Below are 16,693 nucleotides of genomic sequence, written 5' to 3'. Positions count from 1 at the left end.
GAGGTCTTATTTGAGGTAGACCAACGAATAGACCGCTACGGGGCGATTGCTCAGAGAGATTCCAACGTACGGAACACTTGGGCAAGCTCACGGTCTCGTGCCCTCTAATCTTATACCTTTTTGCTGACGTGCAATAGGGTGGATATAAATGATGAATCAAATCGCGAAAGAAATCGAAAAACGCTATTTTTCCTGCCGCTCTGTGCGGCTCTGTTTACCTTTCATTGCCATGCTGATTTCTTTCGGGAACACCTAATATCGTATGACTTTTTGCCTGGTTCTCTAACTGTAGCACCGTGTCATACAACAGGAGAAGCCACCCATCGAAACCATGAGTAAACACCCGGCTAAAAGTCTTGAGCTAACCCTAAAATATCCAAACGCCGGGCGTACAACGCGCATTGACACTTCCGGAAAAGTGGTGGGAACTACAGGCACCAGAATGCACCGCGGTAGCGGTGACGTCGCGCAACTCTTGGTGAGATCGGTCTATTACTTTGACTGATAGGATGATGTCAATGTTCTTCTCCTACCTTTGTAAGCATTATAATTTCGCTCAAACCTACAGCGGGACAAAAAATATTCATCTACAAGCAGAAAAATAAATTGTCCGCCCTTGTTTTCCCCTTTTGCCAGTTTGAGTTATTTGAACGTCACGCGTGTATTTTTGTATTGTAGCACTTTTAGTTAAAATATGAAGGGTGCAAAGCGTCCGAGATCTAATTCTCGCTTTGGGCGTCACCATTTATTCTAACTGAGGTGCTCCGATTGCAGGGCCCACATCCCCTCCAAGTAACGTCAAGATTGACAACTCCAGCGCTAACAGCGTACTAATAACGTGGGAGGTGAGTCCCCAGTTCTGTATTCTGTGTCACACGCGGACAACTCTTAAGTTTACCACAGAAGGAGGTGACTGATGGAACATACGCGCGTGAAGTGTGCCCGTCTTTTTCATTCCTACATTCGCGGAGTACAATCTAAAAAGAAAAAAAAAAAAGTTCTTGAGTTGATTTCCTGGAAGAACGCGGAGGCAGCCAATAATGGCGACCAATAGAAAGATCCCAGCAAATGACGAAGCTCGAAATGTGCTTATATCTGAAAAATGCCATGCGAATCAGGATAAAGGCTCGTTTACACAGTTGCGTTCGAGTGCGGCTCCAACCACTTGCGCCTCATTAAGACTGCTTGTGTCGAGATGTTGCTATGGAGACCTTTACGACGAGCCAATGGGGAGGCGCTGTGCTGCACGACGCAACGCAGCGCTACGCAGTCGACGCAACCGTGTGAAGGAGCCTTGACGCTTCAGTTGCTCACTGTCCCTGCTCACATCGCATTTTTCAAATCTAATCGTATTTAGAGTTTCGTCATTTATAGAAGTTCTTGTATTTTAAGCCGTTATTGGCTGTCTTCGTGTGTTACTGAAAATAAACTCGCAGACAATTATTTTTTTTTCTAGAGTGTAGGGTACACAGTTGGCTGAGTGCGGCAGTATAACGCCACCATTACGCATTCTCCAGCCACTGAGATGGTGGCATTTGTTTATAAGAAAACCGGAGGAGAAATCACGAAGCAAGGAGTGCGAACATAATAGGCCACGCCCTGCATTTCTTAAGATTCCAGTGATTGGAGACTATCGCCATGCAAACAAATTGTTCAACACTCGCATCTCGCAGTATAGGAACGGCTCTTCGCTCCAGAAAATCTGGAGGCAGCCTTGTCATTCGCCAAGCTCCCGCCGTAGATTGTGGTGATTGGCTCTCAACTACTTTGCGGTGACGTAGACGCTCCAGATATCTTAGAGTGTACACCACTCTTTATCATTAAAGTTCTGTGTTTCCAGTGTGTACTGAAAAAAAGAAAAAAGAGAACAACCGAAAAGCAACACTCGAGTTTGTTTTATGAAACTTGAAGGAACCAAAAAATCCTGAGTTTAAGGCCACGGTCCCACTGAATGTGGCAGTTCAGGTACTTTTTGGCAGGTCATTACTCATCTCCTTTTAAATACTGTTTTGTGGGATTGATGTCATTCGAAAGGCAATGTAATCCTCTTTCATTTGATATTATGTATGTGTTGGTTTTTACTGTTCATGCGCGTTTGTAACGTTGCGAATATGATGGCGCGGACCCTCACTTGCTCCGCTAGTTCATGTTTCATGAACGATCCATTAAAGATAGCACGGTTCCAACATAGCAGTTTTGTTAAGATGATGTCGGAGCAGAATGTAACGATACACTTTTTTAGTATTTGCACTACTTTGTTTTTTTCATCCCTCCAAATATTGCCCTAAAATTGACATTTTTCAGCACAAATATGTTTTTAATGACAAACGCTAGGGCAATGAAATTAGCTACAGATGTAGTTCTTATTATTGGTAATATTCAGAAAAAAATTTAATGTAGTGTAAACTTTTTTTCTTTAGATATTTTATATCAAACGTAGCACTTTTTGGTGCTTCGAGTCATGGTACTTCAAATGCCGCTGAGGAAATATTTAAACTAGGATAAAATCCTTTATAACATTTAGAGCTACAATGGTTGCCCAAGAGGTGGACGATGGCTTTTTTTTATTTTCTAAGTCATAACGCTCCAGGAGCCCTTCAAACTTACCTGTTCTTGACGCATATCTTTTCTGGACATAAAACAGATTAATTGGCATCTAATAACATTTATTGTTTGGAATAGATATACATTGCAATGTATTAAATTTTCACAATGATATTGCTTTGGTTTTTAATAGGTGTAGAGCTTAGATAATTTTAAAAACAATTAAAAACTGTTTGGGTGTTCTGTTGCGCTACCTGGCGGATGACAGACAAACTGCTGATTTTTAATGTTCAAAAAATTTCCGAGGGCGGCGTTGGCGTCTGTATCATCATCAGTCTCCGTGTCTTTTTACCTTCACATTAAAAAATATATTGCAAGATTTGCTATCGATAAATGATTGGTTCAAGTACTGGGTCAGGTTAATAAATCTAAGACAAATAATTACACAAGCGTAGCGTGATATAATGTGTTCATTATTTGATATTGAAATCAATAAAAAATAAAGACGAAGAGGAAAAGAATAAACCCGAGTTCACTTCATGCCTAGAGCCACTAAATGAGCTTTAAAATATCGGCACTTCGTTCCCCAAAATTGTTTTGGGCGCCGCCATTTTGGGTCTTGCTCAGAGCAAACGCAACGGCCGATCGTCATGATCCAAAGGTACGACTTCCTCAGCATTAGATGCGGTGCTAAGATTGATTGATTGAAGTCCTTTAATGACAAGGATGGCTCGAGGCCGCAGTGGGGAAGAAGGGGAGGGGGGAGGGGGAAGGGTAGTGGAGGGGGTTTGGTCATTTCAACATGTCGGGCAGGGTACTAGGGCAGTCCACTCGCGCTACACCGCTCGGTATAAGCCACTGATTTTTCCATGATCTGCGACCGCCTTTTGGGCATCATCGTCTGTTTGTACAATTGCAGTAAGGGCTGCAAGAGAGGTCACTTGTAGGTCGTCGATGCGGTTTCGGCCCCGTGCGAAGGCAGGACAGTACTTTATAAGATGCCACAAATCTGCGCGGCAGTGTTGGAGACAGTGGCTGCATCTTGGTGGTGCGGCTGATACAGGTGGCGGCTGCCACTTACTGATTATGTGTGGTGTGTAGGCCGCGTTCGCGATGACTTTGTTTATAAAAACTTCTTGCTGCCTAGAAAGTCCTTTGATTACAGGTGTCTGGGGTCTAGCCTCCATGATACGCTGTTTGCTAGCGGTCTTAAAGGGGCCATGAAACGAATTTTGGATTGGGATGAATGATTTTAAATTGGGACTTTACTAATCGCATGTCGTTTATTTGGCCAAAAGAAAGAGGCTAGAAAGTCAAAAGTCAGCTTTTCGGTACGAACATTTGAAAATATAGCGGACTATTTTGTACTTTCTTGCCTTCGAAAGCTCTCCGCCTTTTCACTGTGATACATCCGCGGTTCCAAAAGCGCGTCACCGGCGTTAAACTGATGCCAGCAGAGCCCAGCTCACGCATTGGACACGAGAACTGCGTCACTCAAACGTATGCGCTCGTCAACAATCAATCCGTCGACGAATATTTGGATTCGCGTTTGTGGCCAATGAGTGCCCTGACGGAACTTATTGTCACTGGGGAATGACAAGTTCTATGGTGTGCATAAAAAGCACGGTGGAAGCTAGGAGTCAATTGCACCGGTGCCGAAGGAATGCCACGACCACGTGATTTCAAAATTCGCATTTGAGTTGAGGATTAAAGCTAAGGAGGAAGAAGTAGGAAAATCGTTTCATGACCCCTTTAATGGAGGTACGAATGAAGTGCATGTAGGCTATATGCCTGTTCAAGGGTGTTTCGGTCGGATCCAGGTGATAGGGTGTCTGGAGTGTGGGATTGTCGGGGTGCGGGGTGGCGTAAGTGTGGTCCGTCCCGCGTGCGCTGTACGGCTGCTGCATGCGCCGCAGCATTACCCCCGTCACGCGCTGTATCTCCTGGGGTCCAGAGTATGGTTACCTTAATTCCAAATTCTTGAAGCATCTGCAGTCTTTTTCTAATTTGATTCGCTGTGGCGTCTTCCGTGGTGGAGGAGGATAGTTCCTGCACCGCTGCGAAGGAGTCGGTTAAGAGGCGATATTGGTGTCGGAGGGTCGCGTCTCGGTCAGTGAAGGCTGTGTGCTGTACGTCCTCCAGTGCTCCCCAAATGGCGAGGAGTTCCGCATGGAGTACGGTGCCCTGTAGGAGAGCACATGAGTGCTGTCCTTGTATGCGAGGGTCGGTGTCGCAGATCCAGGCCATGCTGACTCTGTCGTTTCTTGCCGTTGCGTCTGTATAGACGTTGACAATGTCTGCATTGCAATATTGCTGATTCAATATTGCAATGCTCTGTCGCGGGTTGTTTAAACATTCGTGGGGGACGGAAAAGCGTTTCCTGTGATTTTAGATAAAGCTTCAGATAACTGGCAACCATGATTTTAAGCCACAATATGGCCAAGTGTCGTTACTCTGAACCGTAGCTAATTTACTGGCACAAGCGGGAACAATGAGGAAGAGGCAGATGTCAAAAGGTAGTGACTCGTGGAATCCACGGGGCTTACGTCATGGCCCCTCCAGGTATTACAAGCCTCTTGTACAAGAGCATGAATGATGTCATTAAATAAGCTACGCTTTAGAGTAGCGACACTTGGCCATATTGTGGCTTAAAATCATGGTTGCCAGTTATTTGAAGCTTTATCTGAAATCACAAGAAACGCTTTTCCGTCCTCCACTTTAAACAGTTTGCGACAAAGCAAAGCAACATTACATGATCTTCCTAACACCGAATCTAATGCTGAGGATGTCGCACTTTTGAATCATGACGATCGGCAGTTGCGACTGCTCTGCACAAGCACTAAAATGGCGGCGTTCACAACACTGTCGGGGAAGAGAGTGCCAATACTCTAAGCGCCGCTCATTTATTGACTCTAGTTCCCGCGAAACTCCTTTTCCCCGACTGAAACTGAAACTAAATACGAATAATACACCATTATTATAGCTTATTTAGTTACAACCAACTACACATAATGAGAGGAGGAAGCGGCCGGGTAGGAGGAACACGGGTTTCATGTGCGACCGTTCAAACCGTCTCAAAAGAGAGAACGTGCTAGCTTTCGCTGGTTTAAAAAAAGGCATCCAAATAAAAGAGGCTGCACGCTGTGTTCTTTGTTATTAGGCGTCTAATTGCAAATTGTTGTGTGTATGTTTATACATTCGGAAGTTAGTCTGCTTTAGTGGGCGTCTGGTGTCTCAGCTGTAGATGAGCAATTTAGCCAGCGCGGTACAACCGCAAACCTGGGGTCGTGCACCACGCAGTAGGGATACACAACCGCACGCCGGTACGATGCTCATCCAGATCGAAACGGGCACGGGGCGGGGTGGGTTCTGCAGCGCGAGCTTTTGGGTCCAAGCGCTCCGAGCTGGTGTGCGGTAGACCATGCCTTTGGCCACCGACTCCCCCCCCCCCCCCCCTTCCCTTTTTGTGCATATAATTAATATACAGGTATAAGTATTTGAAGATCGACGATGGACGTCGATGGTCTCGAGGTAATGTAACGCAATAACATTATATAAATAATAAATTTGTTGAAGGACTGAACGACTCAATTTTTGGTAATATGGCGGCAGCCTATTGTACTTACTGTTGATGAAGAGCAATATGAGGTGACGAGGTAATGATTAAATGATAACGCTGTATAAGGACGACTATTTTAGTGGGTGTCAAACCACAACGTACAGTGCCAGACTTGTTTCAAGTATCGTGTAACCAAAGACTTTCTTCACCCGCAACAGAATATGGTAGAATCAATGAGGATGCTGCTTTACAACTGTACGTGAAACAGGAAAACTGCTCTGTGCAGAAGTGCGGCCTATTCGTTAATAGGAGGGACAGATTTCTAGCAGCGTTCCCTGATTGACTGCTTGGAACAAATGGCCTCGTTGACGTAAAGTTTCCCCGTTCCAAAAGATTCTTGAAGCATACTTAAACCGCAAAGGAGTATGAGGCGAAAAATAAGAAATAGGGGCCTGGTGTGAAAGGTCCAAATCCCCACCATAGCTTCTACTATCAAATACAAGGGCAGTTACACAATACACAAAGAGAGTTTTGTGATTTAGTTATATTTACACTCAAGGGCATTGATATCCAACGTATTCAGAGAGATGACACCTTCTGGTCAATCAACATAGAGACTTTTCCACTCAAGTTTTACATGGAAGGTCCGACTTCCGCTGAAATTCCTCACGTAGACGAGTTCTCCGACCGAATAAACTGCCATTACTCCCGATCTGGGAATCTCTCGATCTTCGTTCGTAGGCCATAGTATCATGAGATCGAGGGGTGTGGCTCTTTGTCCGCCGAATATTGCTTCGGCGGGTGTTTTTACCCTGTAATATGAGACCGTCGCGTGCTGCTGGAACAAAAACCTGGCGATTCTTCACTGAACTGCTTCTTTCGTAAGCTTCAAAAGGGCATTTTTCAGTTTCGCACACCATCTGTTCTGCTTGCCCGTTAGTTGCAGGATGGTATGGTGCACTAATGTGATGCCTGATGCCGGTTTTTTTTTTCTTTTATTCTTCAAAAACTTGTTTATTTTATTTGAAGCAAGATTTGGCGCGTTATCAGAGAAAAGTATTTTCGGTAGGGCAAACGTAGGTAAAAGAGACCGTAGAACGTCAATGACGTGTTTGGCCGTCGTAACAGGCATCGCGTAAACTTCCAGCCACTTACAGCACGCATCGATCATGACTCCGCAGATGCGGATACGTTTCGCCACCCACCGACTGAATAGTGGATCGTTTTCACTTTCTGTTCATGATGGCGTTGGACTGAAGGAAGACTTTGAGTATTTCCAGAAAGTTTCTGTGTAACAACCTTTACAACATCTTCCGGACCCCGTGAAACACAATATTTCGCGACGTTATTTTAGTCGTCATTAAAATGGTGAGGTAAGTACCGTAAATCGCGAAGCACTTTACTTGACGTCCGTTTCCATTGGCGTCTTGGAAGATTGAGTCTACTGAGCGTGCATTCCTGCAGAAGAAATTGTCATTGATAGAATATTAACACGTCAATCAACATTTGATTCCTTCTTGGTAAGGTTTATTGCGAAAGCCCGTTACAACCGCGGAACCGCATCTCCCTATATCAGAGAACAATTTATACCCAGCCTGACATTCTGGCATACATCCGTTTGCTGGGCCACGCTACTTGAGCTAGCTGAGCACAGCTGGCAGCGGCGCGAGCAAGGCCACGAGGGGAACGTGAAGGTGCTCGAGCCATCCCACTGTGAACCAATGTTTCGGCCACCCCCACGGGTGCGTGTCGCCATCTATTGGTTGAACTAACGCCTTGTTCAAGATGGCTGCCGTGGGACCGCAGCCTTAAGCTGTCCTCGATTAAGACCTACTCAAGCATCACGGGAAGGAATCGTACCTAGAATTTTGTATTCGCCTAGAACACGGTCATTACCTAAAATAATCGAAGGAATATCAGTGTTATCAGACGCATTCAGCGGTCGCACTCTCGACAACAGGGCTCGACACGGGCTGACGAGAGTAGAATAATGGAGGCGCACATGAAACGACGATTCGTGATTATGGCAGCAGCGCTGTTATGCCCGTGCCAGACGGGCAACTCGAATGCCATTTACAACGAATGATATTCCTGTAATCGACGAATCGGCTCGCGATCTTTCGCGCGTGGAACGCCCCACGCTCGGAGTGTCGCGCGCTGATTGGCCAATCGTTCAAATGTCATTCGTTGTAAATGGCATTTGAGTTGCCCGTGTGGCACGGGTATTGGATGCGCAAGGCGACGAACTGCTTCCGGCTAAAAGAAATATGCTTTTTGAATGGCTGGATGCAAGGCAAAGGACGTGGAGTCAAAGACCAGTTGTATGAAGAGTGGCTTGAGGACGGCATTCGCAACTTTCACGGCCTATAGGGCCGCTCTAGTTCCTATCAAAATGCCGCTCAACTGGATGATCATCTGAACAAGGTTCAGTCCGTGACGCTTAAAGGGATACTGAAACAAAGAATTTAGTGCCCATAATAAGGGGCGCACGTTCTTTCCACGAGCCAGCAGCCGCCGGTGTGCGCGAGCACACACAACCAAAATGACGTCAAAGACCTCCATTGGTACTTAAGAGGACAGTGAAATGTATGGGCTTTGGGCCAAAGGAGAATATAGACAGGCTTTTCGTCTCTACAAGTGAAATGTATACGTGCTTGTTAGGTCAATTAATCGCTTACCTTTTTCACCAGACACCACTGTGTAAATGAAAAACTTGTCTTTATTCTCCTTTGGCCCGAAGCCCATACATTTCACTGTCACCTTAACCGCGAATGGAGGTCTTTGACGTCATTTTCGTTGCGTGTGCTCGCGCACACTGGCGGCTGCTGGCTCGTGGAAAGAACGTGCGCCACTCATTATGGACACTAATTTCCTTGGTTCAGTATCCCTTTAAAGGGGTCGTGAAACGATTTTCCTACTTCTTCCTTCTTAGCTTTAATCCTCAACTCAAATGCGAATAGACCGATCTCGCTAGCCAGTTTGACGACGCCACCGCTGCCGCAATGCATCGAGGGAACTTTAGTCTTCCTGCACGTGCGACAACCCCGCTGGAGCTCTGCGCGTGTGGAGCACGAAACGGCACGAGCCCTCGCATGCAAGGCCGTCTGTCTCCTGTGAACTAAAGTTATGGCGGCGTCACGCATGCGCCGAACACTTAGTGAGATCGGTCTATTGTGAAGTCACGTCGTCGTGACATTCTTCGGCAACGGTGCGATGGCTGTTAGCTTCCACCGTGCTTTTTATGCACACCATAGAACTTGTCATTCCCCAGTGACGATAAGTTCGGTCAGGGCACTCATTGGCTACGAACGCGAATCCGAATATTCGTCGACAGATTTATTGTTGACGAGCGCATACTTCCGAGTGACGCAGTTCTCGTGTCCGATGCGTAAGCTGGGCCAACACCACCTAGACAGAAGGCCTCCGCATGGTGTCCTCTTCTTCTATGAAACGTCATCACAGTCGGATCGCGCTCGGTCGGCTATTGGACCCGAGCCCGACCTTCGACGCGCTGATTGGCCACGAGCCGCAGCCGAACACTGACGCAGCACTCGTGCCCAATCGTTCGCCTCGATCGATCTGACTATGATGACGCGTGTGGAGGCCTTCTGTCTAGGTGATGTTGGCTGGGCTCGGCTGACGTCAGGTTGGCACCGCTGATGCGCTTCGGGAACCGCGGATGTATCATAGTGAAAAGGCGGAGAGCTTTCGAAGGAAAAAAGGTACAAAATAGAGATAAAATACTAAGGGTCCAGGCGAGCTGGTGAATGTTAACCATGTTGAATATACCTGAGACTGGGGCAGAAAGGAACATAAACCTCGAAGGAAGAGAAAGGGACGGGACGACGTCTCAAACTCAGCTATCGGGTTTATTTAGTCCTCCTCCTTATATGGCCCACAATCTGCCACCACCAACACAAAGGGACAACCTCTAAACAGTCCAAACGCCAAACCCTCCAACACACAAACGTAGCGCTAAGGACGGCCTTCATGCCGATTCACAAAGATAACTCTACATCTCCCCCAAAATTTAACAAAAGGATCAGTACCTATTCCCATCTCCCCCAGTGCCAGGTATATTCAACATCGTTAACAAAATAGTCCTCTGTATTTTCAAATGTTCGTACCGAAAAGCTGGCTGTTGACTTTCTACCCTCTTTCTTTTGGCCAACTAAGCAATATGCGATTAGTAAAGTCCCAATTTAAAATAATTTATTCTAGCCCAAAATTCGTTTCATGGCCGCTTTAAGTAATTGTAATTTTGTGAAATACGAGCGATATGAGAGCCTTACGTCGTACTTCCGCGTCAGGAAGATGTAACCAAACACATTTAATTTGAAGCCGATCATCCAGGAGCTGGGGAGCTCGATTCTCACCCCACGAAACCACCATCGCTGAAAGTTGCGAATTGATGAATATTGAAGATTCCTTCGGTTGCCTCGGACGACACGCGCAAACAGCGCAAGTCACAAGACGTTGGGCGATCCCGATGCCACTGTCGGTATGCCGATGAGCGAAATCTGTAATTGTTGCCAGACACGCGAACTAAATACCGCCAATCGAAAGGAGATCCCACGCCAAGGTGGGGGGAGTGTTCGTGCAGCCCGAGCAAAAGCTCCCCCACTCTCCTGGGGCGTCAGCGCGGTTCCGTGCAAAAGCGTGATGTTGTTGCCGCGTGATGCGCATCCCTGGAAGCAAAGGTAGGGATTTCTCTCGTGTGTGAATTACCCCTTTAAAGTCGGCACTTGAATGTCCATCGTATATTCCTCCTTTGTCCTTGTCACACTGCTGTGCATTTCTTTCCGTGCCTTTAATAGGATGTTTTGTTTGCACGTGTTCTTTTTAGACAGACTTTCAGCTTTTTCTTTTTGTAACCTTTGTCCAGGCCAGAAGCAGTAGGGTGATTTCAGATAAGATCGACCAAAGGGTGGCTGGTCGACATTTTTAAATCAACTGATGTTTTTATATGACATTGTCTAGTGTCTGGTATAAACGAATCCACACTTAGTTTTGACCAGAAAAAAAATTTGGAGACAAGAAAAATCGTAAGGCAGGGAGAGGTGGACAGTTGCAATAACGCGCACTGATGGAGGGGGCAAGTTTGAAAGTGAATAATTAAAACAATAAAATTAGGAGAATTTTAAAACTTTTTACAAACAAACTATGGGTACAACGTGCTTGTAATATAAAGTAATAATATTTATTAAAAATTTATTTAGTTTTCTAAAAATTGCCAAACATGCCTGCTCGAACGACAAATGGCAAACTTTGGAAATCTGTATCCCATGAAATAATCTAATCATTATTACATAACTTGCAGACATTATTTTACTAATATATGGCTATTATTGAAAAAATAAATAAGGTATCTGAGTGACACAATAGTTACAATATATTTAGGCAAACATGGGAAAAAAATCAAACAAAGAAAAATTCCAATGCGAATAAAAAAAAAAAACACCTTCGATTTTTTTAAAATTTGGGTACCCTGTTATACTCTATTTCGGCATTCATTTCTATTAAAAACATGTTGCATCATTGCACTGTGAAAGAAGAAACAACTCCCCAAAATAGGGTCCTTTTTCAAAGCCTACACTTAGCAGTGTCCTATACAAGAAGTGACTCTGAGTTCCAGTTTCATGAAACTTGCACAAATCTTTTATATACATTTATTCAGATGAGGTCATTGATAAAAAGAGCGATCGGTCACACAGTAAAAGGGAGGAGAAACTATATACAGCATTCTACATAAGCGTACAAAGTGGTATCATATTAGAGACTAATGATTTGAGAAAAGATGATGCAGTGTGAAGTTGTACCTTCCGGTATATTTTACATCTAGAGTAAAATAAATAACTTTACTTCCACACACAAAAACAAAGATATAATAGTAAGATATTTAGGTTGGCTGTGTATTTACGATTACAAACAATTTCAGGTGACGGATACCATAGTGCCTAACTGGAGCAGCTTCGATGCTCTCGGTGTATGAATGAATCGTGGCAAGCCGATATATTTTATCCTGCTCGAGGATAACATTTTGGGATTTTTTTTATAGTGATCAGATAAAAATTATTAGTAACCACCAACAAAAACAGTAGGTTAAATACCCCGTGAAGAAAAATGTGATAAATAAGATGTCCCTGCATTCAAAATGAGCAGTCCTTGGGAAATCAAATTCGGCACTTTACGCTAAGGTTTTCCTTGCTGTACTCATTTAATAAAGTTGCTTCCAAGCAGATCCGACTGTCCGTGCTACATATACGTCACAGGTCCCTTCTGTTGATGACTTGCTGAGCCGCCACGCGTGCCAAGACTGAATGCCAGGGAAGGCGCGCACCGTCAGCCACTCTTCTTTTTTTTGTTCACGATACCGAACAACCTCATTTTCGTCCAGATATACAAGGTGCACGCCTTTCAGTTTCTTTGATAGGACGCTCACCATTGTCCTGGCCGTCTGAATTGCGCTTACTGAACGTTCTCTCAGGTTGTTCAGCGTGGCCTGGTGCTTCACGAGTCCGCCAACTCCGTCACATGCATTTTTCCCATGTCCAGATGCAGAAAATAACCACTGGGCTTGTGGGCAATCGTCCTTTGCAAATTGGTGAAGCTGGTAGCGATTCTTGAAATGACTGGCGGCGCCGTCACTTACGTACGTCACGTACGAGTATACCGCAACGTTGTCTTCAACCCACTCCTTCACTTTTTCTAGAGCCAAGCAAGCGTGAGCGGCGTCGTGACACAGGTCCTCACTGATGATGGCAAAGCTGTTTGTAGATTTTCTTGTCGTCACTACACATGTAAATATTGAAACTTGTTTTTTTTTCCAGTGATATGCTTGCACTTCGTCAGGAAGCACGATGGTCCAGTTTTCAGCAAAGTCAAAATGAAAGACAATGCTCCCGCGTTGCATGCACTGTTTTTCATCGTAGATCGCTTTACCTTGCGTTTGCCGGATATGGTTGTGAAGTACCCAACTTCCAACCGTCACTTGGATGACTTTTAGGAAAGTCTCAGGTTCCAAAGTTTTTTTCACAAGGTCGCCGGACTCCCATGTTGCAAGCACAATCTCTTCATCCTCCGGGATATCAAGTTCCTGGAGTGTAAGAAACTGGCCTTTTGGGCAGTGATCACAGTCTCCTTGAAGGCACAGTTCTGTTCCTGGGTCGCACAGAAATGCCGAGTTCATTTCATCAGTGTTGAATGTTGAGCCTGTAACGTTCTCTAGAGCGGCAATACACAGATAATAATTGGCGCAGCGCACACAAACGCACACTTCCTGGTGTGGAATACATTGGACCCATCTAGGGCGCAACGAATAAAATTTCGTTAGCCCAACGCCGGAATCGGGATGCTTGTCTTTGTATATACGGAAGGCCTCTCGTATTGAGCGTGTCATGAAGCGCTTTGGCACGAACGTTTTCTCTCCGTTGAGCATGACAGAGATGACGTCCTTGTGGTTGGGACTTTGGCGCGAACATTGTAGCTCGTCTTTCGTGAAGTACTCTAGGGCAGCAGACAGGTTCTCAGGGCTCACCTTGCACCTCGTGTAAGGATCCGGCTCTACCACACGCCATGCTTTTTCTTGAGTTTTCGGGATTTACTGATGAGGTACATTGAGGCCTGTGGAATCATCTTTTGAACCTCATTCTTCGTCAGTGTTGACGGCAGGAGCGTAAGCAGTTGACAACGTTCCCGGAGAGAGGTGGCGGTTTCAAAGGCCTGCCGAAAGTTGTCCACCCACTCAGTGCATGTGGAGCATGTTGGTTCGGACGACCCCGATGGTGCGTCCCTGTCGTACGCAATACGTAGCCTTGAGCGTATATTCTTGACAGCAACCTGCTCCAGTTCTGTCTGCTTTCTCTTGACATAGGCAGGCCTGTCCCGACTTCTTACGACGCTTGGTTGTCTCAGCGGCGACACATCTGTAGGTAGTATGCTGCGATTTAGATCTTCAATTGCTTCTTCAGCTCGCACAAATATGTCAGGGCACTGCTCTGAGCTTCGCATCGAGATCTCCTTAGTGATGTGCATGAACAAATGGTAGCACAGGTAGTCCGTCGCACTCACTTTGGTGGAACAGTCAGGCGGAAGAATTTGCTTCAACGAGTTTAGGTCCAACTCGCCAACACTTCGAAAATTCCGCTGCTTTGGTATAGTCTTTTTGTGTTTGCAAAAGTAATCTGCACAAAACACTCGTTCGGAGCTCCAGGACGTCTTCATAATGTATACATAAATAATAGAAATTAAACCCCAACTGATGGCATATAATTGCCAAGTGAAAGAACTACTGGGTGCACAAGTGACAAGTCCGAGGCTGAGGAGCTCACTCACTGCAAACGTACATTTGAAAAGAGAGGTCACAACTGAGGCTGTCGGCAAAGCTTGATCCACGTCAAAGGAAGAAAGTCTCCAGACAAAAAATTGTGGTCAGCGGCCTTCGAAAAAGACTTTCCGGAATCGCACTGTCGTCCCTCCACGCGCTGATATGAAAGCACCCGAGCGTCTACCACGTGGTTCATGACACAGCCTGAGCCATGTCGGCGACCGGTTCGCGAGGGGTTGGCGGTGGGGTTACGTTGATGGTCACTCGGATTAGCCCTTGCTGTACTGAGCTACCGCCTGCAGTGCCTTATCGCCGGCTGGTGTCAACAACGAGAACACACACACCCTGTCTACACCAAAACTACAAGCGTTCACCGCACACGCGTCGCCGCCGCTTTTAAGCTTTTGTGAAATTGCTTTCTTTTGCCGCGGAGAACCGCCTTATCTTAACTACGCGCCTGAAATCCTTCCAGGCGGGCGTACACAATATCAAGCGTTTCGAGAAATGCCCGTGGAGTAGAACTATGGGAAAATTCGGAGCCCGCGATGTCGATATCGTCGCCGTTGTGTTAGTACGCCGTCGCGTACTGCAGTCCCCCGTTGGGGGAGGGGGGGGGGGGCGGTCTTACTACGATAACATGGCGACAGCGTTTACACTCTATGTATTTACGCGAGGCTCGAGTATTTGGGGATAATGCTGCCGGTTGGTGTGCCCCTTTGTGCCTGATATTATCGCCCGTGACGCCTGCGAGTGAGATGGTGACAGGCATGACTGCTCAGTAAACAGGCGTCGGCGGCCATGTTTTGCTGGTTGAAGCGAACCCCCTTGTCCTTGACAGCGAGCGGGGAAATGCGAAAAAAAGATTGTATCGGCCGTTTTGCCAGAACTAGCGACGAGTGTCGTCTGCGGTTTCCGGCAACTATTTTGCCATAATCGTGAGCTTAGCGAGGAAATGATTTTTGCTAGCCACAGAACACTACCACGCAGAAAGGGAATGCTTGAACATGTTTTTGTTCTGGATATATATCAGGGATATATATGAGAGAGAGAGAGAGAGAGAGAGATGAAGGTAGAGCGGAAGAGGGAATAGCATATAGTGTCGTAGGAGAATAAGGTAAACAAAGTTCCTAGTGGCCGATGGCTGCATGATCTTTTCTCGGATCACTAGTCCGTAATATGATACCTCTTTGTATACACTAGTTTCTCCTTAATTTAAGTGTGTGAACGATTTCTTTAGTTATCATTGGCCTCATCTGAATAAAAATATATAAAAGATGTGTGTTGGTTTCATGAAACTGGAACTCAGAGTCAGTTCTTGTATAAAACACTGCTAAGTGTAGGCTTTGAAAAAGGACCCTACTTTGGGGAGTTGTATCTTCTTTCTCAATAAAATGATGCAACATGTTTTTAACGGAAATGAATGCCGAAATAGAGTATAACAGGTTACCTAAATTTAAAAAAAATCGAGGGTGGTGTTTTTTTTTTTATTCGCATCGGAATTTTTCTTTGTTTGATTTTTTTTCCATGTTTGACTAAATATATCCTAACTATTGTATCACACAGATACCTTAGTTATTTTTTAAATATTAGCTATATATTAGTAGAATAATATCTGCAAATTATATCATAATGATTAAATTATTTCATGAGATACAGACCTCCAAAATTTGCCATTTGTCGTTTGAGCAGGCATGTTTGTCAATTTTTAGAAAAATAAATAAATTTTAAATAAATATGATTACTTTATATTATAAGCAAGCTATACCCATAGTTTGCGCCTAAAACGTATTAGAGTTCTCCTAATGTTATCGCTTTAGTTATTCACTCTCAAACGGGCCCCCTCCATCAGTGCGCGTTAATGCAACTGTCCACCACCTCATGCCTTACGATTTTTCCTGTCCCCAAGTATTTTTTCTAGTCAAAACTAAGTTTGGATTCGTTCATACCAGACACTATCCAATAACATATAAAAACATCAGTTGATTTGAAAATGTCGACTAGCCATCCTTTGGTCGATCTTATCTGAAATCACCCAGTAATCATTGAAAATTGATTCACCCCCTAAAGACGTCTCGGAGGAGACTGAAGGCTGGTTCAAACGAAATAAGATTGTGGGTTGCTGGTTGCGGGACATAGAAACCGCGATGCCCTCGCAAATTTCGCTACCCGTTTGGAGAGGGAGTTTTCGTATATCGTTCTCCCTATTCCGCTCCGCTCTCCGCAACGAAGACGCCGCTAGTGCGCATGCGCGCCGCTAGCATTGA

The 16,693-nt window shown here is 45.3% G+C and overlaps 1 protein-coding gene across 1 annotated transcript in view; it reads left to right on the top strand.

The window, feature by feature from the left end:
* The first annotated feature begins 512 nt into the window (after window positions 1-512).
* Window positions 513-16,693, top strand: part of LOC8034325 (phosphatidylinositol phosphatase PTPRQ-like) — a 190,946-nt gene continuing 174,765 nt past the window's right edge. The window contains exons 1-2 of the mRNA XM_042287453.1: window positions 513-537; window positions 775-845. Coding sequence (XP_042143387.1) covers window positions 513-537; window positions 775-845 — 96 coding nt within the window. The remainder of the gene's footprint in view (window positions 538-774; window positions 846-16,693) is intronic.

This window comes from Ixodes scapularis, unplaced genomic scaffold (assembly GCF_016920785.2).
Source record: "Ixodes scapularis isolate PalLabHiFi unplaced genomic scaffold, ASM1692078v2 PGA_scaffold9__187_contigs__length_104089568, whole genome shotgun sequence".
NCBI lineage: Eukaryota > Metazoa > Arthropoda > Arachnida > Ixodida > Ixodidae > Ixodes > Ixodes scapularis.
This window is presented reverse-complemented; position numbering and strand designations above follow the sequence as displayed.